Raw genomic sequence first — 27,203 nt, 5'->3', positions numbered from 1 at the left:
CCTTGCCTGATTTTTTCCACAGCTATGCATAGGGCAGGGAACAAATGCTGATGCATAAGAAAAAAAGGAAATGGTCGTGGAAAAGGAGAAACCAAAGTTACCTACACACTGCACAAAGAGCATGGACTCTAGCAGGTAATTGCACAGTGGCCCTAGGATCAGGCACAAAGAAGAATGAACTGTGGCAGGGAGAGGATGGAAACAAAAGTGCTCTGCATGCCTAGCAGAAGGAAAGCATGCAGACCTATGCATAGGAAGCTGTATATGCAATTATCTCCACCGGAGAGAGAACAGAGCATACTGTAGGGAAGGTGTCCTAAAAATGCAAGGTCCTGTAAGACTTTTTTAGATAAGAAACTCGAGCTTCATGAAGTCAGAAATTCAGCATCTCTCTCTGAGGCTTAAAGGTGGTTTTGTTTATAAAACAGGAAGCATGACTGTTTCTCTAGGAATAATATTCTGAGAGATCATAAGAATCCTAAAGCATCTAGCTACTGCTGAAATTAGCTCCAGCATGTTTTAAGAAAAGAACCTGTTCACCGCAAATCACTTAAAAAAATAAATATGTGCTGGTTTATGGTAGGAGATAATGTTTTCTCAAGAGGACAAACAGAGTCCAATTTCAACCAGGGCTGATGATAGAAAAGATCACAGCTTATACTAGCATTTACCAGCTGCAGTATCCCCTAACCAGAGGCACACATGGATTCCTAATTACTTTTTTCTGACCTACACAAAAACCATCCTCTTCTTTTAGCCAAAGGTCACTTAGTAAAACCACCATAGTGTTCGTGTATTTGAGAACTTAATATATACATCTTAATTAGATCTCGCAATATCAGAATTTAATATTAAAGGCTCATAATAATGACACATGCTCACATATGTCCATGCACGCTCAAACACACAAATAAACAAATTCTGGTGGTCAAAATTCACTAAGCAGAAAGTTTTTTTGGCACATGTTGAACATAAGCAACAATGTAAAAGCAGTTCTTAATGATGCAGAGGTACTAAACTACCGCTGACTGACAATTTGCATGGCATTTCAGTTAGATTATTTTTAAGAATAAACTTATGGTTTTAGTTATGGCCTTTTACATAACATAGGAGGCAAGATAGAAGAAAAAAAATCAGTTTTCAGACATTGTAAGAACAAATGATTTGTCTCCACACTTTGTGAACTGAAAGTCCAAACTGAAAGTGATGTGTGGCATAAAGAGAGTTGGCAAACAAAAGGAAATTGAGAAAAGTGGTCTCAATGAGGTGCAAAGCGGTGGTATGCAGACGACAGTGTCATCGGAGGAAAGTCTGCCGAAGTTTTGAAAATTCACCGATTTCCTCACTGAAAAACAACGTGAAAACCAAAAAACTAAAGAATAAAATTAAGAACTTGCATGCACATAAGAGGTAAAACACACCAGTTGAAACTCTTCACTTGTAAAGAGCTTCCAAAGCATACCTTTTTCTTGAAAGGGGAGAAAGCATCAAACTAATACAAGTATTCCTGTCTCAAAAGGCTGAGCAGGCTGTTGTCAGAAAAATCAGTACTTTCATTTTAAAAATTGACAGTGTCAATGGTTCAAAAGCTTTCCCACTGCTTACCTCATTGCAATGTCGTAAGACTCTGGATGAATACAAGTTTGGTCCAAAGGATTGGGCTGTCGCGAGGCACATGGTGTTGGTTTGCTCTTCTTCTTACCCTGTGCCACTGCTTTAGTCAGCAGTGCATGACTTCCAAGTTCAGTTTTCTTACTACTGTCAGAAATCAAAAATGGACATGTCATTCTTAATGAACAAGATCCTAGCCCAGTGCCCACATGTGAAAAACACAATCAGACTTTTATATAATGTTAATTAAAAAAAAAAAGTTCATTTAAAAAAACAAACAAAACACCCAAAAAACCCCTAAAAGGTCACTGTGGGTGAATCTTAACAATACAATTATAGCATAAAAATATAACATATCAATATACATATAAATTAAAGTAGAAACAAATATTGGGAAGGGATTCTTTGCTTCATCAAAATTTCTTCATGATGACAAGATTATAAAGAAAACACTACACAACCTATTGTATCATTTGCAACCTGGATAGCATCTTCTGTCTGTAAAATGGGGACAATTGCATTTACCTACTTCATAAAGATCTTGTGAGGATACTTTCATACTTAACTGTCGATTAACAGTCTGCATAATTTTAAATTTGAAAAATTTATGAACAAAGTTTCCTATTCATACCATCTTTAGGTAAGCAAATTGCATCTCAAGCATATGTACAGAACAAGGAAAATATGCAAATGCTTAAACATCAGTACTCCTTAAACCACATTTATTGACTTTCTATACTTACGTTTCTGAAGAATTCTGCTCAAACATGGGCCAGGTCAAAATATGAAAAATTTCAAATCAAAAGAACTCAGACCAAGATTTGCTTAGAACGGAAAAAAGCTAAAGGTCAAATCTACCACTATTTCAGAATTTATAAACCATTTTTGCAAAAGTATCTTAATACAGCTTTCCTTAAAACTTAATGAATACATTACTGACGCCTAATCAGTTAGCTTCAGTTAGCATTTGGATTGGGCTTTTTAAAATTTTTTCTTTAATTGGCTGGATAATGAAAAGGCCCCCCAAGTCTCAGAGAGATCCATGGACAGATTGCCCACATTGGTAGGAGGACTTTACAGAAGACAGGAGAGAAAGGGATCTATCTTTGCATGTGTAGCATATTTACAACTGGCACACTTCTCTTAAAGTTTCTCTTAAGTAAAAAAAAATGCTGAGGATGCAGTAAAGGCATCAAATGACTCCTACTGGCAAAGGCTCCTTTCTTGCCTCCCCCCCCCCCCCCCCCCCCAAATCACAAGTGGTTCCTGCTTTTGCAGGATAAAAGAGAACGCACTGAAGGACCCAGAACTAGCACTTGCACTTTGGGCTCTACCTATGCATTGACCATCGGCAGAAATACAGACACAACTTCCTCTTTCCATATCAATTTTAAAAATAATCACTATTTGTTAACTTCCAAGTACAAAGCACAAAAACTAGTTCACACAGGACTCTATAGCCATCAACATGATTAGAGATGACAAAAATGAAACCTTCTCAAAGTCCATTTCAAAAATGTTTGGTTTTGCCCCCTGGTCCCACAGGAAATGTTGTGGAGGCCATGGTGTTAGAGCTCTATTTGGGCCTCAAGCTCCAAAGTTATAGTAGATTTCTCAGGTTATACAGTGTTCTCACGTTTTATGGAACCTGAATAACATCAGAAGCATGCTCCAGCAAGGAAAAAAAAATACAATGTTCTTAAACATTTCACCAGTGAATTTTTAGAAAATAATAATTAAAAATGTCAGCCTTTTCCTCCTCTGTTGTATTGCAGCATTCACTAGAACAGATCTGTACAATGTAAGACCTATCGATCATCTACAGCCTTGAAAGCAATTTCTTTGGTTTTCTGGTGCTTACAGCGCGCACCATTTGGCCTGCAGCATGTGCCTCCCTGCCAGATGGGCAACCAATCTGTATACCTTCCACCCGGGCAGTAAGCCAGTCCTAATGTGCCTACCTCCTGCCTGGAAGTTACGCGTGTGCTGTTTGGCCAGCAGCAACTGGGAATATAGTATTGCTTCTGAGCATTGGGTTGGCTAAAAAATAGCATGTGCTTCCCAGGAAAATATTTTTTGAGAAGAGTCAGCAGCAAAAGGGTGGGGATGGTGCTACCGCTGTGCCCTTTCTTAGTTCTTTATGTTGGAAGGAGAAATGTGAAAGACAGGAGAAGAGACGTTGCCCTAGAAATGGCACTTTCAGTTGTGGAGAGGACGTATTTCAGGTGAAGAGGAGAAGCACTATGAATGGTTGCAAGAGGGAAAGGCTTGGTACAGATACAGGGAATGAGATGGCAGGGAAAAGGACAACCCACTGTTGACAAACTGGAGTTGGGAAAGGGCCTCTTACACATTTGATATACAAGGCAGTCACGTCACACTTGCTAGGCACAGGGGTATAGCACAGACAGAGCTTGGTCCAGGCAGCTTATTCAACTTTCTCTCTCCAGGTAATGGAGAAGGAAAATCCACCCTAGTTTACTACCATTATGTTCTGCAGAGTAATCTTTACCACATTAAAATGAATTTAAAAATCTCTAAATTATGCCCGAAACACAAGACTGTAAGGTTTTAATATCTCAAATCATGACACTGCTGCATGCCAAATTTCTTCCACCAATTCAGTGGCAGAATTTGTAATTAAACTTACATACTTACAGAACCCTGACTTAGAGTACTAGGTTAATAAGCCGTGATCATTCAGCAGGAGACCTATGTTCAACTACTGACTTAAAGAAGTTCATTTGTTAAGACACTGTCTTTCAGAGGGAAAAGGCCTACGATTCCTCAAATCTCAAGCCTAATACAAAACAGAAAGGGAAGAAGTCTTCTCATAATATTTTGGATAATTTAGTCAAGATAGCCAACATCTCTATTACCTGCAGAAGGTCTTTATGTATTCTTGATTGAATCTGATGAAGCCAGCGCACTGTTGGAAGGATTTGGGACCCAGACCTTTAACTTCCTTGAGCTGTTCTCGGTTTATAAATGGTCCATTCTTCTCTCGCCATTCAATTATATTTTTAGCCCTGTTAGCATTCAGCCCTGCAATGTGTCTAAGAGAAAAGTTTACAGAATACATTTATTACCATTGAATATTCATTAATACAAGTCCTATCCATTACCAGGATACACATTACTGTAGAAAATCTGGTTTACAAAACTTAAAAACAGCTAACAAATTTGCAAATAGACTCCCAGACCAAAGGCATCGTCTGAAAAAGGATCCCTTCTCTTAGTTCTGTGGAAGGAATCCACCCAAGTCAACAAAACTTGGTACAGCAATATGGTTCTGCACATACCTAACTAGTAAGCCAGGGATGTGTAATTTATGATCTGTTGGCTATTTCTCTAACGCCAATTCAATTTGTCATGTCTTATGGCCTGCCCCCAGCTGCCCTCTTCAGGAAACGATGTGGGAGGAGGGTTCAGGACAGATAAATTGTTCCTGTGAGAACAGCCCCCTCTCAGCTATTCTCTTCCAATGGTACCGCAACACCTTGCCCCAACATGAAGGGCTGACGTCTGCTATCCAGCCTGGGAGCAGCTTGCCTTCCTCACACAATTTAACAGATCCACACAGCTTGTTCCTTTTCTCTCAGCTGCTCTTGAGATAAAAGAGCAGCTGGGAACAGGCTGCATGAGTTGTTTTGAGGGTAGCTTGGATCTGGCAAAGAACTCACCTGTGAAGTGCAACTGCAGTTAGCCAAGTTCCTTCAGGAAGCAGTGGGTTTGCTGCACATTTTCTGTACGTACATGTGAGCACAACTTTCTGTGTATGGAGTACGTTAATCATAGAAAGAGGGAAGAGAGCTGTGGTGGACAGTTACTCCTGGCACTAGAGAAGGAAATGTCACCCATCTGGCTCTATACATCAGATGCCATTGCTTTAAGTCAATGGCAGCAGAGACCTGTTTGTGGAATGGCATGGGCTGATTCTAGAAAAACACCACCAGCAAACCTGGCAAAAATAGTCAAAAATCAGGGAAAAAATATTAAAAAAAAAACCTTTCCATTATTCTCATCCTCAAGAAAAAGTTAAAAAAATAATCCAAAGTTGGTGAAACCTCAGAATTGGAGACACACACCGTTAACCATAGACAAAATATTAATCATTAGGAATGGAATTTTCTCAAAAAAATTCGTAGAAACATTATGAAATCCAGCTTATTTACACTGACAAAGGAACATGACACACAGTTCACAGAATTTTCCACTGATGATCTCAAGTCTTTCAAGTACGATACTCAGCAGTAATGCAAGTACTGTAGCACTGTCACCCCTTCCACATGTAATGTGTCAACAAGTATATTTGATGCATCAGAAAGCACAAGCAGAAAGCCCTGTTAGCTTTCTAGCTAGGGTGACAATTTCATACACTGTACATCTGAGGGAAACTTAGACAGACCCCATCTACACAGAACAGCAGAATTGAACTGCTGAGGATCAAGTTACATCCAGAACTTGACGCAGCATGTGCATACGAGCATCATAAACCAGGTTAATTAGACCAAACAAAGTATTTATCCAACTGTGGTTACCACCTGTAACCATAACTGGACAGTGTCACTCCCCATTCACAGTTTTGGGGAGACAGAGCAGCACCTCAGCCTGGTGCCCTCTGAACTGCGCGATATAGTTGTACCCTGCAGAAGGCTGACCACGCTCACCCACTGCACTTGCTCAGGTAGGGTTTTATTCATGAATGAAAGCCAGTCAGCCTCATTTACCAATCAGTACTGCTTTCTTTCTTACTAATAGCTGATCTAAGTCTGAAAGAAGGCAAGACAGAAGGTAAATCAGGAGTCGGGCTAAGGATTAGATACACACACAGAAAAAGTGTATGGAAGACAAAGTAGAAAAACAAAAAGAATAGACAGAGAGCCTCTTCAAAGTATGGAAAGATGTTTTCAAGAATGAAAATAAGGGGTTAACAAAAATTAGAGAGAGCTAGCAAGAATTCATTTTTCCTAACTTTGATACCTAACATAATTGCAACTACCTAGATTATGGACATTCTTTTTATTCCCCTCCTACTACAGAGAATGACAGCAACACTTTGCCCTCCTGAGAGGCTGCTCAGCTAAACGATTCTCAATTCTACGCACTCAAAAGAGAGGATAAGCTTTTAATTTCTAACCAAGAGAAATAAAATCCAGAATATTTTCCAAGTAAACATGGCATAATTACTTTGAAAAAAAATCAGTAAAAAGGGATACATTTTTCAGCAGTTTCCCCTTAAATCTTTCCTTTTCTCCTTTCCTCACCCAACTTATACAACCTGTTCCACTTAGCAGTACCTATAAAAATACCTTCTAAGAGACAGAAAGTACATTTGAAAATCCCTTTCTCAGTGTAAAAATACAAATTAGTTATATGAGGTTTTACTAAAATTGCAGTGTTGGTTCAAAATTTTTAAATATCTGTTTATCTCCGAAGAATAGTTTTACCCTGGAGAATCACACATACCCTTAAAAACTGACTCTTAATGATCCAGTGAAATACTGTCTTAATGTGTCATTTTCATGTAATTGGCAGTTTAACACAAGAGCCATTTGCTCCAGCTGAGCTTGAGTCAGATGGCAGACTAAACAGAGACTCTGTGATCCAGAGCCATGTAATTACTGGAATAGGAAAATGTTTGACTCACCTTAATAGTATTTCTGAGCAGATGTTAATATCAACTCCTACAAAGCTGACACACTCTTCAACCACACTGTCCAGAGTTGCTTTGAGCAAAGTCTGTGATACATCATGCTGAGAAACAAAAACGGAGATATCGGGTTACTGAAATATCGAAGCGTACATAAATAAGAACTGCAAACAATGCTAACATTAATAAAATAGTTGCTGGAACTTATCAATATCTTATGTGAGGATTCTAGTTAAAACCAAATTGTAGAACATATTTTTAAAAGGTCTCCAGTACCTCTTTGCAACATCTTTGTCATGATACAAATCCTTAGAATAAGACACTCTTCACATTACTGTATTTTTTCTGTTTAATAACAATTTCCCTGCATCATGTAAAAACAAAACTATATTAAACACATAATGATTACTCAAAAGGATTAATGCTTCTGTTCATCCACTGTCTTGTCTTTAATCTGACATTTATTTACCTATAATATCAGTTTATTAAAAGACAGTATTTTAAAAATAAGGAGAAAAGATCACAAATGCTGTACTTTTGCACCTGCACACACAAATGTTTGCAAAATTGTCCTATTTATGAGCATCACACTACAGTACAGTTGTTACTTACTAAAAGAACAAGCCAGGTATTGTATGAGGGTGGGCAATACATAAGGTACATATCAGCCCTGCAGCAACAAAATGTTTCAGATTTTGAACAGATATTTCTGGGAAGATTGGCAGGTCCTTGACTGAAGCACCCTAATGGAAATTCTTCCAGGTTTTCCATTATTGTTCATAATGTTTTCCCTTCCCTCCTTCCCGCCCCCCCGCAAAAGAAAAATCAGTCACACTTGTCAAAGATAAAAGTTCTGAAGCTCTAAATTTCTTTTCCTCCACAATGTAGGCATACTTCAATCTATAACTTTTAGTTCCCCACACAAGCCCATCAGTGCTTAGAAGTCTGACCTGGAGGGAGAAGCCTCTCTAAATGCAGGAGCTAATTCAATCACTATGTTGGCTTAGCTTCAGGGCTCTTATACGTCACTCATGTAAATCTGGGTTGATCTGTTGTGGTTTTGTGATGCATTCATTTAGGACATCAAGCTGGATCCAAGCCAAGACACCAAACACTTCATCTACTACTTTGTTTTACCTTCTAAGCCATTCAAACCTTTCAAAGTTTTCGTAGTTAAATTTAACATGCCAACAGCATCAATGCGAATCTACTAATATTGGTAGTTCATCAAAGTAGTGGTTAATAACAGAAACAATCGTAAAACTTGCAGCAATGTATTTCATAGCCCCCTCATTTCCGGTAATGGTAATGTGATGTATTTTCATGATGTGATACATAATAAAGTTACTTACAAACAAGAAGCGCAAATTTCACCAATATTACTCCTCCTATATAGAGTTCACATGCAAAAAGCCATGTACATGCATAAGTACTTACATTTGCACACAGTCTTGGCCTTACAACCACAAAGCCTACACCTGTACACTGTGCAGATCAAATGCTAGCTTCTACTTACTGATGTGTTGCTACTACAACACAATGGCTTCTTCCCTGAATAGATACAAACAAAAAAAAACACACCCTAAAAAAGAAGTCTCATGTTTCTATTTTTCTGACTTAGTGAAGATGCAGCTTCTCTTAGTGAGGATGTTCTATATATTCCCTCCTCCTGCCATCAGCCAGGTATGTACTAGAGCTAGAGGCTTCTAGCTCTCACACACGCTCATGCAAGGATGCATTTATATAACACACTACAAGAACCAGAATAAAACTGTTCAGAAACAACACCCACATTTTCTCTTCTTTGCCACGTACAGCTTCCAAATACTGGGCTAGATTTTCCATGATGAATCACAAATTAAAAATTTAATAAAGATACTAATTTAACAATTGTTTTCATTATGATGGAGGAAGGCAAAAGGAGGAAAAAAAAAAAGGCAGAGTCCTCAAAATTTCTGTCTGCTTTTAGGAAAGGCTACTGACTCCAAGGTACTTAGAAGTTGATTATCATATAGTTTCACAAGTTCCATTAACTGTAGCAGTTCTTGGCCACCTCTAAAAAAAGCGTGGTCTAAAATAACTACTCTGAATATAAAGTAGGGTCTGTGGCAGAGATTGGGGTAGACTGCTGTTTCAGGCTCATTCCCTAAGATGATGATCATTCTTCAGAAGGAATAACATGCAGTTACATGATTCAAAACCGAGACATTTTTCATGGTCTCTACAATGCCTTATAGCATAGGGTGTAGCAAAGAAAATAACCCATAGATTTGGCCTAATCTTTCTAAACAGTTGTTTGGATGAGACTTGCGGCAGCAGAAGCTTTATTTCCAGTCTGCTGAAAGTGAACTTAGATAGCAATTCAGCCAACTATACTCCCCCCCAAAACCAGGAAAGAATATATCACAATCAAAAGCAAAGCTTCCTGAAATACCTCTGCCAGTGGAAGACAGACCAGTGCTCACAGATCCTGTGAAGCTGGAATTTATCTGAAATTTAAGTTTGCGGATGCAATAGTTTGTGTAAAATTCAAGTGACAGAATACACACACTTTGGAAAAATTGTGATATTCAACTGTTTTTTGGTTTTTTTTGTGTGTGTGTGGTTTTTGGTTTTTTTTTTGCCAGGAAGACAAGGAGTTCTCAAGTTCTCAGGTCTCTCAAAGATGATTTGTATCTTTTAACTTTATGACTGTTTGACAGCCACCATTCAAAAAGCAAAAGACGACATGCACAAGTTGTTCTTTATTACTCCAACACATAACAGTTGTACCACTTTGAATGTACATCACAGCACGTATGTGAAGGTATGGATAAAGAAAAAGTGAATGGGTAGATCTGACAGAACAGGATAAGCATGACAGCATGGCTAAAACAACCCCTAAGCTACCCATACCTCACAGAAGTAAGATACATTCAGCTAGTGAATGATGTTAAGTTGCAAACACTAGGAAAACTTTCCAGACAGCAAATCTGCCTCCAAGATGCGGCTACTGACCATCACAGTCTACTTTTGCTATGATGAAGAAATTTCTACATCCCTCTTTACATTGGTAAAAAGCACAGAGAAGTGTTACGAATTTAGTTCATAAAAGTAGATAATTAAAAACATTATCATCCCAATATCATTGTCAAGACTTCCTACTGCTAACAGGTTACACTTCAGAAAGGTTTAAAGTACAGTGCATTTTCCAGCCTTCCAAAAATTTCACTCATCTTCTCAAATATCAGAGGTTAGATGATATTATATACTTCTATGTACTATTTATATGCACTGGGGTGGTATCAGATTACTCAGACACTACTAGAAGCACACATACTCCATGCTACTCACTTGCTACAACAGGGCTGTAAAGACAGAAATCCCTCTCAACTGTTGCATTAGGTGCATCAGAATAAAACCTGTGCAAATAAAGCCCAAGTCCAATATGCAAGGCTACTTTCAAAGTGTGCTTATGCAGAATTTTATGCTGCACAGCCTCCAACAACCCTACCACACACCGGTGTGGTAGACTGTTGCATCAGCTGACCTCTGCAAATTCTTCTAAATAAAACATTTTCATACTAACACTAACTCTGAATGCACCCTTATGCATGAGGGTGTCCCCGCTAAAACTGTAAAGTATTGTCTTTTCTTTTTAATCAGAATACTCTTCTTTATTAACTGTCTTTATCTGTGGAACAAATATCACAACTGCCCCCGCTACTCCTCTTACAAAACCAGGAGAAACTAGCTCCCTCAGCCAGTTGAACCATTCGTACCAGGAGCCTCCTCAGAGTCAAGCACAAAAGATGCCCCGACAGCTATGCCTAACAAGTAAGGAGCATGTCCTTTGGTGCGATTTTCAAACATCATCTTGAATTTACCACCCAAATAAATCACTAAGGTTTTAAAAGGATACTTAGAAGTGACGACCATAAAAATATTCATTGCTGGAACAGAAGATCTGGAGCAGAAGACTTCATTTTGTATGATGATCTCCAAGCAATAAAAAGGATTGATACCCCCAATTTATGGAAACTAAGGCCAGCAGAAATATGGGACTTGCCACAAACTGCAGGATGTCCAGTGCAAATCTGCAAACTTTCATTTATCATCACTCTCCAGAAAACAAAGCCACCTTGCTTCACAGGTAGCATTAGGAAGTACTTAGACATCTGTTTGGTTTCAGTTTTTTGTGGGAAGGACTATAGAAATTAATCTGCCCTTAGAAATATCAGGCACTGTAACTGTATTTTAGTATTTGTCTTAGGAATTATCAAGTGAGCCAGGGAACAAGATACATAAAATTAAATTACTTGATTAATTGAAACTGCTACAGTAAATAATTGTAGTTGACCAATAAATGAAATGCAAACATTACATTTTTCTAATATTTTTATAAAGAGTATCCCAAATATCCCAAATGTAACTTACATTCATGAACCTGGAAGGAAATCAAGGGCTGCTATTTTGATTTCTGGTCATGATTACCGCTCAAATTAGTCTGTGGTAAATTTGTTAAAATTACCAGAAAAAGAATATTATATTGCATATTTTAAAACCACTGTTCTGCAAACCCATGCTAAAAAAAAAAAATCAATATAACTTTGTTTCATGTACTTTCATTAAACACCGCACAGAACATTTAACACTAAAGAATAGTGTTTAAGAACACCTGCCCATTATGCACATGATAGTTTTGTCCTACTGTTATATCCCCCAATACTTCAGCTATCTTTTCTTTTTATACAGTATGAAGCAGAGAGCAAGGATTGTTGTTTTGCTCAGTTTTAAGAGCTACAATCAATCACTGGAAATAATTAACATTGCTAAAAAACTATCTGTTCCTTGAGAGGGTGCTACTACAACTGTAACTGAAAGCCATTTTCCAGTTTCAAAAATCTGTTGATGTACAGAAAAGGAAGGCAATATTTTAAATAGCCTCTCAGCTCAGTTATTTCTAGCAGTATACCAGGACAGACACTGTAAAAATACATTTGTCATCAGCATGACAAATTCATCAAGTCAAAGAACCACTGTTCACATGAAGCCCAGAGGCTGTGCCGTCAATCTGCATAAGCATAGATGGTAGACCAGCAGACTGACTAACTTTGCCTGACCAAACACACTAAACACTAGATTACTAGTGCTAGACTGAAACAACCCTAACTAGCAGCTTTTACATGGAAGTAAATCACAACTCTAAGCTCTTTACCTTTGGCAACCTAACACCCCCCCCCCCCAATACTAAAACAATACACATAACTATAATGCATTTGGTAACCTTTTCCTGGTCCCTTATAAAAATCATAATTTCAGAAAATACGGTATGATTGCACGTCTCTCTGAAAGACAAATTCAAACAGCTTAAAATTCTACTGCTACACACAGCAATTCTTAAATACTTATTTTACATTTACAAACATTACAGACATCGACATGACCAGCCCGTGCATCGTTACTACTTTACAATGCCCAAGAGCCAAGCAAGGCACCTTCCAAAGCAGTTGAACAAGAATTATTCGTACTCTGCAGAGCCTACAAATGTAGTGCAGACATGACCTAATGATGCTGGTCACAAAGCAGTGGGGAGGGAAAGAGTTCGCAAGTCTGGGAGGCAGCCTGCAGGTTCTTGACCCAGGCTCAGCTTTACAGTATTATAACAAGACCAACGTTCATCCCAAATAAGACTGAGCTGCACGTCAGACAATCTATCTTGGTTTTTGATCAAGTTATACCTCACTTGTCCTTTGAATCCAAAAGTCAACCTTCAAGGACGTAAATGCAATTTAATTTTTTCTGTCTTTAAGGAAGTCCTGAAACACTTCTAACACCTCATAAAACATTATTTTGTTGGTACCTACCATTAACTTCTGTATCCATGAATTCTAATATTGGCATGTAAGACTAACCAACATGCCTCTTGAAAAAATACCTTTTTTTCTTTAAAAAGTGGTATAACTGTGCAGCCTGAATGACATTTACTGAATGAGAAATTAGGTGGGACAACACATCCCAGGAAAAGTTCAAAACTGTATTATTTTACAGAATTCAATCCATGGAAACATGTTTTAAAATTTTAAAAAGGGAAAAACATTCTCTACTAGTGCTGTAGCCTACATACAATCAGCTGCATTTCAAATGCTTGTGAAACCACAAAAGCAAAATGCATTCAGGGCAAGCCCTTAAGTTACAGCAGGACTAATGTAACACAAATAGTCTAATGATAAGTACCTTTTCCTGTGCAGAATTAGAAAAAAAAATTTAAAATGCACCTTACATGTCAGGTGGAAATGTTGGAAAGTTCAGGCAGGGGGTTTTAATCTCTAGCATCCTCTGGAAAATCCCTTTCAGTTAGATTCTAAGAAAACATGCTTATCCCTCTGATGTTTGATAAAAGGACCTAACTTCAAGAATTTCTTTTGAAGATTATTTGTGGTTTCGCCAAATGTTATATTGTTATAGGATATATTGTAATCCTATGTACTTAACTCTGAATCATTTCTTGTTTTCAAAAATCCAAATTCTGTTTATTTTAACAGCATATTACTATTACTGAAATATCCCAAGAGAGAGAAATGGATTTATATTTTCAAAGAAAATTATGAAACAAAAACAAAGTCTGTCAGCTCTGACATTAAAAAAAGAAAACTTCATCATGTAAATGCTTCAAGTTACTTGCAAGTTGCTGGAATTCATCTTATATTTACATGTGCTTGTGTCCTAACAGAAGCAGTAATACTGCTAAGCTAGTTATGCAGATTCAAACCCATTGCTAAAATATGTCTGATTTCTAAAGCTAACTTCTTTGACATGAGCAAGCTAGCAGAAAACAACATATATCCAAAAACATCTTCCTCTGTCCAGAGCAGGTACCAGTTTTCTCCAAGGCATATTGTTATGCAACTAAGGGGCAGCAATCTGAATGGCAGTTATAATCAACCGTGTAACTCCTGGAGATTTCAGTGGGACATTCTCTTTTTCCAATAAGTAGCAAAGGTGATCGCCCAAACTGCTAGGTGGAAAGCCTACATTTCCATTTCAGTCCAAAACAGTATTTTGGGGCTGTTAAAGCTCTACCAATATAGGAGATACCCTGCAATACTGCAGAAAGATAAAGCAAGGACCATCAGGAGTAGAGTTTCGTAGATCACCTTGCTGAAAGGCAACAAATTCAGTTGGGGATTTTCCTGAAAAATGTTGAAGGATAAAAGGGGAAAAAAAAAAAAAGATTACACTGATAGAGGGAGAAGGAATAGTACATTTCTAGAGGTACAAGACAGAAGTCATGAAGCCCAGGTGAGTCCGGTCATCTGTGGGAATTCTGTTTAGTCTGAAGTCAGTGACCATCCATCCCCCTACAGCAGATGGGTGAGGAACAGCAGCTCCTGGGTATAAAGTTCCAACTCAGAGCAAGGGAAGCCCCCAGGAGATGTGAGGAGCTTGGTAAAAGTCTATATAAATACACACACTTCTTCCAGCTCCACTGAAGACAAGTTGGGGTTCCCCTCACTCATCTCTAGTGAGGAATGTAGTACTTGCAATATTATTAAAAACTACAACAAAAATGCAAATTCCTTTAGGGGTATTTTCTAGAAAGGAAAGATTTGTACAGTTGATACATATTTTATGATATCCTAGATGTCTAACATAAGCAACTTCCCGCGCTCACTGGCTTTCTCAAAGTTTGTATACTAACACACTTAGCAACTGCTACACCAGGTGACTCATATCAGCAATGCACTGAGAATATATTTAATAGTGACATATCCATTCCCTCATTAGAAAAGAATGTATATGCCAAACAATGACATTCAGCAGATTTTTAATCCCACACCAACAGAATTAGTCATGATACAATTACGAGGGAAAAATTTTTTTTATTTAATGTGACACCACCTTCTGAAACGCTTGCAGGAAAAAGCTTTTTGGCAATTTGACTTTCCTCAACCCCTCCGTCATACCCCTCTTATTTTAAAAAAAAGAAGATCAGTTCAAATTGAATATGCTTAAAGAACACTTTCAAATCCTGCTGTTCAGTTCTCTCCCTCTCTTCTATTTGGCTTCTCCTTTGCTTTCATCGGGCACTCCTCCCCTCTGCGTTCCCAATCTCTTCCATTGCATAGCGAAAGGCAAAAATAAGCTAGGAGTGAAACAAAATGTAAGACACTGTCCTGCAGAAGACACAGCCAAACTCAAATAAAGCAGGCTTATTTTCTCTGCTTACTAAAAAGCATGTACTTCATTTTGATCGACATATGGCAACTCAAAAAAGTCACCCAGGGTAGTGTTTATTGAATGACCCATGGAAGACTGAAAGCTGAAAGAAAACCAGGAAATGTGAGAAAACAGAAGTTTGTTCAGTACCAGTGTTTATGGATTTGACAGGCAGAGTACATAAGCATCCATTGTGTCATTCACATCTTTGATAACTGAAACCAATTTCAGCACCACTCATTACATGTAACAGCAAGTTATATTTGAAGCAAAAGCGTAAATAATTAATTGGTAAAAAAAATCCCTGAGGTAGTAAGTTTGTGACTTTTTAAAAATCTGCTCTGCACTAAGCTTAACAAAATTTGCATTAAAATGTATATTTAGTACTTTTCCTATTACATATATAGCACAAGCAAAATGTTTGCACATTGGAGGTTGAAAAGTTGACAGGACTGAATAATAAATTAGCTGCACTAACATGTCAGCACTAAAAAATTAAGTTCTCAATGACAATTTTTACAAGTGAAAGAGAATACCAACATTTCTCTCATTCCCAAAACCAAGTGACATTCCAGAACCACCATCATTGACAGTATATGATTGTTACTACTAACATGATTAGCATAATATAAAAAGTGAGAAATCAAAATGAACTAGTAGAATGGCATAAACAAGAATAATGCATGTACTACCCTGTACATGGAAATAGCAATTGACTACTCTTGTCATATACGTATTTTTTTTAAATAAGATCTCCGTAGGTAGGAGGGAAAAGCAAAAATCAAAAAGCACTTATCTTCCCAGTATCTCTGACAGATGCTGTGATTTGTAGCCTCATAACATAACCCTTACTTTTATTCAAGATCTGGAAATTCCTTCAAAAGGCTTGTTTAAAACATTATAAAAATATAGTGTTTAAATTATTTGTAAACATATAAAGCAATATAAAATTTTGTAGTGCAACAAATTAATAAAACTTGCTTGGAACATGAAGTTTTCTTAGGTATTCTCTAGTGGAAGATTTGTAAATAATCATTGCATTCCTATTACTGACTTACAAAGTTCACAAGTTACTTACAAAGTTAGAGCTTTTAACTATTGCATATATGAATATATTCATTGCAAATGTGTAATCTGACAGCAGATTATGGCATCATTCATTTTAAAGATTGACCTCTATTTCCCTTGCAAAATCTTTTTTTTCATAAAGGATCTAAAGCTTAACCAAAACAAGTTTTAGGCAAGCTTGGGAAATCATGAAGAAATAAAATAAGAAATAAAATATTTGAGAATTCAAGATTTAATAGTTTAGAAACTCCTGAAAACGAGCATTTAAAAACCAGGTATCTTTATGAATTATAATGCTAAAAGCATTTAGTCCAAAAAGCAACTGTACTGCCTCAGGTTTGATTTTGCTAAAGTTTGTAAGCTCGGGGGAATAGAGTTCTCTATTTGTACAAACATTTACAACTGCAAGCTGGTATATCATCGAGAAAGAAGGGAATTAAAACCATCTCTGATTTTGCAGCACTTATTTTTGCCTCCCAACATTTGCAGAAGTATACCCTTACTTTACAATGTGAAGAGCAATACAGAGTCAAGGCCTGCTCCACTGAAATCACTGGCTGATGTCTCACTATGTTAATTAAGGACAGAAGTTCAACAGAAGTTTTATCTGTGCTTTGCAGAACCAGGAGGATCAACCAAATGATTAGATAGGCTTATTCAATGTGTGTCTGCTTTGGCAAATTATTACTTACACTACAAGAATCCAGAATTTTTAAATATGAAAAAAAAATTTATTATTGGATGTTCCTTTCTGTATGGAATTTGTATTTTAAGAACACCGTAAGACAATTGTTCTTCAAAATAACCTAGATTAAGGCATCAAGCTTTGTACTTTTCCTCACACAAGGCAGAAGTTCCTCTGATCAGAAATGAGACAACTAAGACACCTTAGATCAGCTATGGCCAAGCTTCACCTTCTGGAACACACAAAGCTTGGCAAGAAAGCTCCAGTGCAAGTCCTGTAGTGAAGTCTACAGCACATGGCTGGCTAGGAGCAGAGTTAATCCAAATCGTGGCAAGATGAGGAAGACAGCTATGCCTGGCAAGTCATCATCACTAACTCTGGCCCAAGCAACTTCTACCCTCTGATGCAAAAGAAGGATACGTGGACAGCTAATGCCATTCCCAGCCTGCAAACTCATCTCAGAGCGAGATATAACCAAGGACGCAGGTCTCAGCCACACAAAGATTTGGTGTGTACCACCTGAGATTCAAAGGTAATTCTTGCATCCAAAGGCAATCCTGCAAATACACACTTCTAAGTTTACTCAACTGCAGCAAAGACCTGTCAAAGTTTACTGATAAGCCACTTCAATATTGAGCATATGCTTAGGTGTTTGCAGGATTCAGTCATTTTAATTAAAAAGAGAATCTAGTAGGAGATTGGAACTTTTCAGTAACTACGTTAGATAGTTCAGTAGACTTAGAACAAAAATAATTAGCTTTTCATATTATTGTAAAAACTAAGAAAAGTCCAAGACAAAATATGAAGACAAAAAATGAAGACAAAAATATTGAAGACAAAATATGAAGCTCCATTAGAGGAAAAGTTTCAGGAAACCAGTCTATTTTCTTCCCTTTAAAAAACACAGGCAGTGAAGAGGAAAATGCAGCCTAAAAAGTAATAGCATAGGTGATTTGGTGCTGCCTGGAATGCTCTTCCATCACAAAGCCCAAACAATTTCCTCTTCAAATTGTTAGCTTAGCTTATTTAAAACAAAACAGAAAAACCCTAGTCAGCCCACATCCTAAGAATTAATTAAAAAAAAAAAAAGGGCATTTTATGTGCAGGTTAAAAAAAGTTATACAAGGGTGTTTTAATTGCAATATTCAGACTGCTCTGTCTTCAGGTACATTTCAGCGCCAGGCAGAAGACTCTTGCTTTCTGAACTTCTTTCAGCAGACCAGGGCTAGCTGCAATTCTGAAAAGGGGTTAGCATCACATCACAACAGAAAGAGATCAGAGTTGAGAGATGATGTGGAAGCTTATCAAATCTCAGCTTGCTAGTTTTCTACCATAGCAAAGCTCTCAACTTCATATGCCACAGTTGGAACACACACAGTTCTGATGCAGGTTTAAAATCTACTTTCTACAATATCATTTTCTGTTTTAAAATAGACAAATATTGAGAGGTTTCAGCTGAATCAGGAATTTAGTGTTTCAATATTCCTTTCTAAACATTTACATATATGAATAATTCTACATGTACATAAGGAATTCATTTGAGGTGATCTACTTAACAGGCTTCTGTCTTCATTTGAGTTCTATTTGCATTTCTGTTAGCCTTTTGAATACAGATAGGCAGAAAAATTTCTGAGTGTTTTACATTATAATTAGGACTAGACATTATTAGAATATGCTACTAGTCTAAAATAACACGTATATGACTTTGCCCATCACGAAAGACACAGGATCTAGTTATACGAGGTTCTATGGTTTGTGCCTCACTGTCATTAGCAATGAAAAATGCTGAATTTACTTGAATTCAGTCTTCTTTAGGACATGAGAGCATTTCAGTTGGGAGCTTGTAAACAGAGTGGAAGGTTTGAGGATGGAAAGCAAAATCCAAAGTCATTCAATTAATTTTTTTTTTTTAAGTTACCAGTAATTGAACACAACCTTTTAAACAGGTTTAGATTTGGGTTTTGGGGTATTAGGCAACCTGAAAAGACATACTAAATAGCTGCTGTATACAAGAACAGACATGGTATTTTTCCAGTTACTCATCCTGTAACTAAGAGCAAACCAGTCACTGAACTCAATCTCTAGCTACCACTTTTTGATTGCCTAGATCCTGCTCATAAGAGTCTAGGAAATCCGCACATTAGAGTAGTGAGTAGTGCATTGTCAAAAACTCTGAGGTCCTTTCATAAAACATTAGAAGTACTCTTAACTTCTCCTAAACTTTCAGTGGCAGAAAATACATAGCTGGTGGTACAGAGATACAAAGTAGTGACTTTTGGTTTTGGTGTACTTATTCAGACTACTTTGACCTGTAGGTGACAAAACTTCTGGGAGATATTTTTTTACAGTAACAGTTCTGGTTTTGCTAGGATATTGTGAAATTAGAACAGCAGTAACCTCCCCTGCCACAGCCACATATGCGCAGACATTGCAGAACCTTTAAACTTCACACTCCCAAGATATAGGTACCTGAAAACAGTCCCAGTTTTACGGATGACAAATCAAAACCACAAGAATTTCTCTTAAACCAAAGTAATAGTAAATGAAAAAGAACGGACTACAATTCTTCATTTCCTGTCTGCAACCTGAGCATCATTACCCAGAAGCAAGCAGCACACATTTTTACCTCTCCAATATTTTATGATGTTCATGCACTGATCGCTGTGTTCTCTGATTGCATGGTCCAGGGTCAGCTTACAAATGTTTTCATATCTTTGTTTTGAGTTGTCCCATGCATCAATGGGAAACAATTAAAACACAGCTCTAAATACCCTTCACTTTAGAAGCTAATAACCACTTCTCATTAAGCAATTGTCTTAGTTATCACAGCTGGAGTAAAAAAAGTGCTGTAACTGAATTCATTATATGCTGTTCTAGAGGAAGTGCTCATATGCCCAGTTCAGTGATAAAAATTAAGCTGCCCTCTTTCATAAGTTATTTTCAGGCAGGAATCAAGATTTAGATTCAGCTAGGCTATCCCCTCAGACTAACAGATTTAAGGTCTGGACAAGAAGTTGGAAAACAAAACTATTTAATACCACAGATGTAGTCAAATCCTAGCAATGGGAAAAAATGTCTCCAAAAGCTAATCCAAGTTCTCCTGCTGCTACTTAACTGCTAGCAACATCAACTAGACCACCTTACATGCACAACCAAATAGGATGAATGGCTCCAAAATTGTTTCAGTTAAGTATATTCCTAAGATACTAACTTTGTAAAACAGGTATGTGGAAAAATTAAAAATGGCCTGTACTTCAGTTTGGTTTTGATTGGTTGGGGTTTTTTTTCTTTTTTTTTTTCTTTTAAGTTAGATGGGATTTATGAGGAGCAGATTGTTATTATTGCATGTATGCTTCCAAAAGAGAACTGGAAACCAACATCCAAATGGTTCAATTTATATGCATACCAATGACCCCTAGGTATGATGTATGGAAACCTGGTCCAAAGTATATTGAAATACAGATAGTTAGGAAAATCAGAAGAGATCATTGCACATAGGCTCTACATTTTGTCACATCACATGAAAGAAATTAGTTCCTCTTGAAAATGTTTCTCAAAAGAAGAAAAAATGCTCCTAGCCACATCAGCCATTTTGAAATTTATACTTGGAACAAACAAGAAGCTACAACTGATAATGTTCTTCATGATGGCTTGCACAGATATCCTCTTGAAGTACTTTTAGTCTTCTCCATCATTCGATTCTAATGCCTCAGAAAAGAAATGGATACCTCAAGATTCATATTTTTCAGGAGAGTTTAATTTCTTCCTCTTTATCTTCCCATCTGCACACGCTGTACCTCACTGCACTAAAATATGTTTTTTCTCAATCTGAAACTCTGTCTGCAAGTCTTAGCCACTGGAAGAGTTCTCCTGGAGAGCTGCAGCACTAGAACATTTCCAATAACTACTAACCCAGAAGAAGCACAAATTCTGCAAACAGATTGCTATGCAAAAACTACATTATTACACAACAGCCTGAAATTTTAGCAACACAATTCCTTTGTCACATACAAGAGTCCAGTTCCAGCTTGCTGTTTCTTTGGATATTGGGAATGTAAATCCACACCGGCATTTTCAGAAGACTATTGCACTTGCCCAGAATTCACTCATTTCCAACTGATTCAAAAGGTGGCATAAAGCATTCATATCTTTAAATAATTTATATATTAATCTCTTTTCTATTTGTCCTAGTTATGTACCTCACATTTTATGACTGGAAGAAGAAAAGGCAAAAAACCCACCCACAGAGAAAAAGCCATTCTGAAAGGTATCTCTAAAATTCAGGATGCAGACACTCAAAGAGACAGAAGCCTTAGCACGCTTCTTCCCAAAGCCCTGAAAAACGAAACCCCACAACACATTAAGATATGCCATTTACTTGGGACACTGGCTTGTCAGAAAAGATTATGGAAGAAGCATAGTGGCTTACTAAATAGAGCTGGGAAATTATATGGTACCTAGTAATAGCAACATAGGATCAGATCTCAGGATGTGATAAAACAGAAAGACAGTCTAATGATGTGTACACAGAGAGAAAGAATGCTATGAAAATAAAGAGCATGGACATACTATTTTGCACAACTTCAGGCCAAAATCTGTGCCATTACCCTTCTTACCCACACTCACAAGTGTTTTCAGCAAAATACCTGGGTTCTTTAACAGTGCTACTCAGAGTAAAGTACTCAGACAAGTAAGGAAAAGCTATAGCAAAAACAGACTTACCCAAGATATCAATTCATCATAACATATATACGTAACATTCACCAACATGGTTTTTACTACACCACCGTAGGGAGAAACAGTTGCAGAGACAGAAGACAGCAGGCAACCCTGCCAACTCACACTTTCTGAGAAGACAAGACTGAGAGCATGTTCAGGAACACTGCTTTAGAACAGCCTTAATTAAGATTAAAAGTAGTGTTTTGCTTTAATTTAGGGATAAATGGGACCTGTCACTGATATAAACCTCTTCCACTGAAGAGACAGAAATTTAGGAGTACATAATGGAAATAGTATTTCCTCAACTTCCCCCCTCCAGTTCATTAATATATAGTTGCATCTATCAGCCAAATTAAAATAAAATGAAGGACAACTACAAAGCAGGAATAAAAGGTGGGGAAAAAAAAAATACCCAAACAGATGGGGAGGGTTTCAATACTTACAAAGAATGTCCAGACTATCAACCCACCTACTTTGAGGTTTTGTGATGCCTAAATTTATGGTAATCTTAAGGGAGCAAACAGGTATGAGAACCTTGATTCACAGCAGCATTTTTATGCAAGTTGAGGAAGCCAAATTGAAATAAAGTATGATAACGTAAAACAGTGAATTAGAGAGGAAAAAAGAAAGTGTTATAAGGATGCTTAATTCTGCCCAGAAAAATGTGGCAGAAAGTCCAGGCTCACCAAATGATTTTCATTTTGCTCTGTAATAATAATATACACTACTTACACCATTGCAAATAAGTATTACAATTGCTCTTGTAAAACAAGTGAGTTTGAAGACCCTAAATGTATGCCTACCTGGTTGAAATGAATATTTTTCTTTAAAGTTTTATCTTGCAATCCAAGATTTCTGTGACAGCAAATCATTCTAATGTTTCAGTCCTTAATTTATCAATAACATTGTGTTAACAGATCCTTCTTTAAAAAAAAAAGGACACCATATGAAATGACCATACACCTTATTGAAAATTTACCACAGAATGCTAAAGAAGGAATACCAGAAAAAGTTACCATTAAATATGTAATAAAAAAAGAGAGTATCAATTTTAAATGTTTAGCCCTTTTGCTGGGAGAGTCATACGAAAAATCCAACCTGTTTTACTCTGCACGGCAACAGTGTGAAGCAGTGGCACATTGGTTAGTCTCTCCTGCTCTCTGTATTCTTCTACCCAGTTCTAAACGAAGAATGTTCATTTGCAGTCAATAACATATGAAAAGAATGTTCTCCTATAGAAAATGACATGAAAGACAGCATTTCAAAATGGTGTCTTTCCACCTTCCACTGCATCCAACAGGACAGTAGCCATTTACCTGTTCCCCTTGTACTTCCAAGGGCAGTTCAAGGTCCCCGTGCTGCCCTCTGCATTTTGCACAGTTTGGGTCAAACTTCACAACAGCTCAACCTTCCTTTGAAACACTGCCATGTTTGGTCTGTTTAAGAATGAAATCTGCTTGCCCTTAGGACTTGATAGAGTTAAAGGGCAAAATCCTGGCTCCATTTAAAGTCAGTGGGCAGTTTGCCATTTAATTCAATTGGTCTAGTATTTCACAGTGACTTTAAGGGTATACCGAAAAGCTTGTACCCATGTATCCCGTCTTTGCTTCGAGGAATAGTGGTGGCGTGTATTAGTTTTTAACAGTGACGTCCGGGTGGCAACTAGGACGCTTTCCCTTTTGCTTTGAAAGCTCATCTTAAGCTCGCAAGCATTCATTCAAAATTATTGGACAGAACTGTAAACATTCGTTCATCAACATAAAATTTATCTTCTGGTTGGTACTCAAAAATGCATTTTAAAATTTAGAAACTACAGAACAAGCATCTGAGAAAACATTCACTTTCACTTAGTCTGGATAATTTTAAAGAAAAGGATCAAGCAAATCATATTTTACTTCACAGCAAGAACACACATGGTTCTTAATATTAACCCAAATGTGGCTGTACCAGTGCCATATTGCAAATGACAGGAGACATTTGCAGAGACAGCATAAGCAGGACATATTTTACATTACCATCTCAGCATCCTACACAAACTACTGTGGCATGGAGTTGGATGAGTATATCAATTTGTGTATCACCACGAGTAGGTAAAAATCTCTAGAGAAGCTTTTTATAAAAGTAATTAGCCAGCTAAGAGAACAGTTGATCAGAAATTCTACCTATAGTATGCAGAAAATAAGTTTTTTAATCCATCAGCAGCTCAGCAATGTACAATCACTTGTAATCAATGACGCTATTACTCACCTCCTTATAAAACAAGATTCAAATGTTCCCTCATACAAATTCTACAAATTTACTCTTACAGGACTGTACAGTTAACCTGTGGAAAACCCCAAACATTTCCCATGTCTTACTTCTCACACTCAAGTAAAATAACAGTAGACATCAGCAATGGATGCCGGGATGCTTGGATATCTACTTTTTGTAGTTCCCTTATGTAAATAGTAATCTGTTTCAAAGTTAAAAATACTCCTCTTCCTCTCAGCTAATGTATATAGGTACTTTTACATCCTTATTTAGAAGCTTGGCAAGAAGCGCAGAGGGTAACTGGTTTTGCATAATGTCTCCCTTTCCCATTTTCAACATTCTGGCATAATACTAAAGACAAACTTGGTAAAGACAAGGGCAGAATAATTATGTTATGCACTGCTTTCTCAATTTTTGACTAGAAATTAAATCAGTAATTATTGCTCAGAAGATTTTTTTAATACCATAAGCTTGCCCTCACGCCCAAAACTTCAAAAATAAATAGTAATAAAGGCTGCAGATAGTCCCTTTTATCTTAAGACAGACGCTGTAGTACTTGTGCAGTCACTAAAAAACATTTTTCACTTATTTTCATCATGTAAAATGAAAACATATTCCATCGCTCAAATTATGGAAGCACAACTTAGCACAACCTGCTAGGCCAGGAGAGGGAGAAAGAAGAAGAATGCCAATTAACCCAATTACTGACAGAAAAGATATCAGGATGAGTACCTATCAGGTCAGGTTCAAAAACACATCAGAAGCACCAGTGTTAAAAAAAAAAAAGACAAGAAAAACAAAAAAAGCTCATGCTCGCTGTGCTGAGTAGCACTATTAAATTCAGATGCAGGGTTGTGTTTAGGTTGGACAGGCCCCAACAGTAGAACAAAGTCAGTCTGTCTTAGTACCATAACCAAATTCTACAAGTTAACAGCTTTTCATGAAAAGCTGCCATTTCAAAATGTCAATCAAACCTGAATATAAGTGGGAACTCCTGCAGAAATAACCAGCTGCAGGTTTGAAAAACATTTTTCACTGAAAGTGGAAACACAAAAGATGTTTGAATGAGATCTCTTTTCATTCCTGTAACAGTAGACGGTCATTTTCACAACATCAAGGACAAAAACACGAGACAAAATTGCAAATAACATCTTGAAAGAACCATTTGCAGGGGTGATGAATGATTCAAGTTACAAATGACAGAATTATTGGCAAATGGAAACTCATTAATATGAAGAAGCTTCTCTTATAAGATTGCAGTTTGTCTCCACTTTTTCTTATTGCATCTGAATGATTAGGTCGTACGTATTAATTTCAATCCATGTTTAATACTCGCTTTCTCACCTTGAGGCAGCAGCTTGCACCAAGATAATCCAACTTGCAATAGAAGTAGTATGTCTTTATCAGGTTTTATGGGTTTATTAAACAAAAAACTCTAGTCTCAGTTAATCAAAATGCAGATTCTAACAGAACAAAGTTAAAATTTATTATCTACCCATCAAAAGAACTCAAGTTTTCAAATTCAGTTCTGTACATCCAAACCTAAGTCATTTTTACTCAATAGACCAAGGAGAAAATATTACTTATACAAGTGTACACTATAATGGAAGAGAAGCTTAGCAACAACACTTTGGCCACATTCTCCTTTTTTTTTAAAAGAATATAGCAGGAACAAAGCTATTTTTCTATTCTCTGAAAAATGCATACTATCTCTGAAAATTAGTATGCTGTCCAAATACCAACTTCATCAATTTCTTATTCAATAACCAGACTGATGTAGCACTGATTTATTTCACAAATCTCTATATTCCATGCTGTGAAACAAATTTAGCCAGTAGGGAGGCTTACTAAAGAGTTACACCAGTATTTAAAAGATTTTCTTTTTTCCCCCAGAAAGGTAACACCTGTACTGTAACATCAACATTAATTATGCCATTTTCCTATCAAATAATAAAAATAATAAAAATGATTAAAATAAAAAAGAATAAACTGCACGGTAAAGGAACACCTCAGCATGTCTCAAAGTTTAGAGTATTAACATAGACATATTGCCTTATACATATTTACCTCCCTCCCAGCGTTACCATCACTGACTTACGATCATCACATGAACAAGATAACGTTAACTCTTTTGAGAGACACTAACTTTTTCTTCAGTTACACTTTTCACCAAAATGAAAACACATTTATGAGTTACATAAAATTCACAAATTGGAATGAGATGAAGCAGCAGTTATATTAAATATAACTGAACATATTTCTAAGACTTAAAAGAAGAGTTATCAAAGTCGGAAAATAACAGATACCATTCTTCAGCAGTGTTCACTGAAAACTAAGATGCTACACAACATAAAACTCTAACAACTCATCACTATAGCCTCACTGTACTGAGATAGCAGTTACATCATCCAATGTCACACTGTAGCACTGTTTTCTATAGCTTATGTTAATTTCTGATACCCAAAATCTCAATCTTCATACTATATCAAGCTGCATTTCGCCAGCTGTAGGCTGCAGCACCCTAGCAAATTTACCTGAGATTTCTTTCTCAAACTTCACTCCAGTAGAATCACAGCAGAAGTTTATCAATAATGCTTCCAACAAGAAGACAAAAACAGAGAGAGATTTTTCATCACTAGTTCTTGTTCTTATCACTTTGTATCACCAGCATTTGTTTTTAAGTAAGCTGGAGTATATATGGTCTATTCATTCCCAAAACCTCAGAGTAATTAGCTGTATGAAGAAATAGTTGAAGTAAGATTAACTTGAGCATAAAATGTTGTTACGAAACTGTTTAAAAACTGAGACAAAAAAAGGAAAGAAGGAAAGAAACAAACTGTGCCAAACCTAGTGCCTTAGCAAGCAGAGTGTTTTTTGAACATTCTGAAAAGCATAAGGTTTCCTATTTACTTCAGGAAGCAGCTTACAAGTCAAAACGTGCTGGAGGTTTTTTTCAGGTTTCTTTTTCGAGCTGCCAATAGTTAGTCAAGATTACTATTCATTTTACAGGAGTGTTAA

At 36.9% G+C, this 27,203-nt stretch overlaps 1 protein-coding gene across 6 annotated transcripts in view; it reads right to left on the bottom strand.

The window, feature by feature from the left end:
- SRBD1 (S1 RNA binding domain 1) overlaps nt 1-27,203 on the bottom strand; it is a 134,272-nt gene that overhangs the window by 13,626 nt on the left and 93,443 nt on the right. For 5 of the 6 annotated variants that reach the window (XM_072856762.1, XM_072856763.1, XM_072856765.1 and 2 more), the window contains 3 exons: nt 7,262-7,368; nt 4,491-4,667; nt 1,606-1,758 (listed from right to left, as the gene is read on the bottom strand). In XM_072856762.1, the coding sequence (XP_072712863.1) occupies nt 1,606-1,758; nt 4,491-4,667; nt 7,262-7,368 (437 nt within the window). The remainder of the gene's footprint in view (nt 1-1,605; nt 1,759-4,490; nt 4,668-7,261; nt 7,369-27,203) is intronic. The other variant, XM_072856768.1, reaches the window with a different exon arrangement.

This window comes from Ciconia boyciana, chromosome 3 (genome assembly GCF_034638445.1).
Source record: "Ciconia boyciana chromosome 3, ASM3463844v1, whole genome shotgun sequence".
In the NCBI taxonomy this organism is placed as follows: domain Eukaryota; kingdom Metazoa; phylum Chordata; class Aves; order Ciconiiformes; family Ciconiidae; genus Ciconia; species Ciconia boyciana.
Note: the sequence above shows the minus strand (reverse complement) of the source record. Positions and strands in the feature narration are given on the sequence as shown.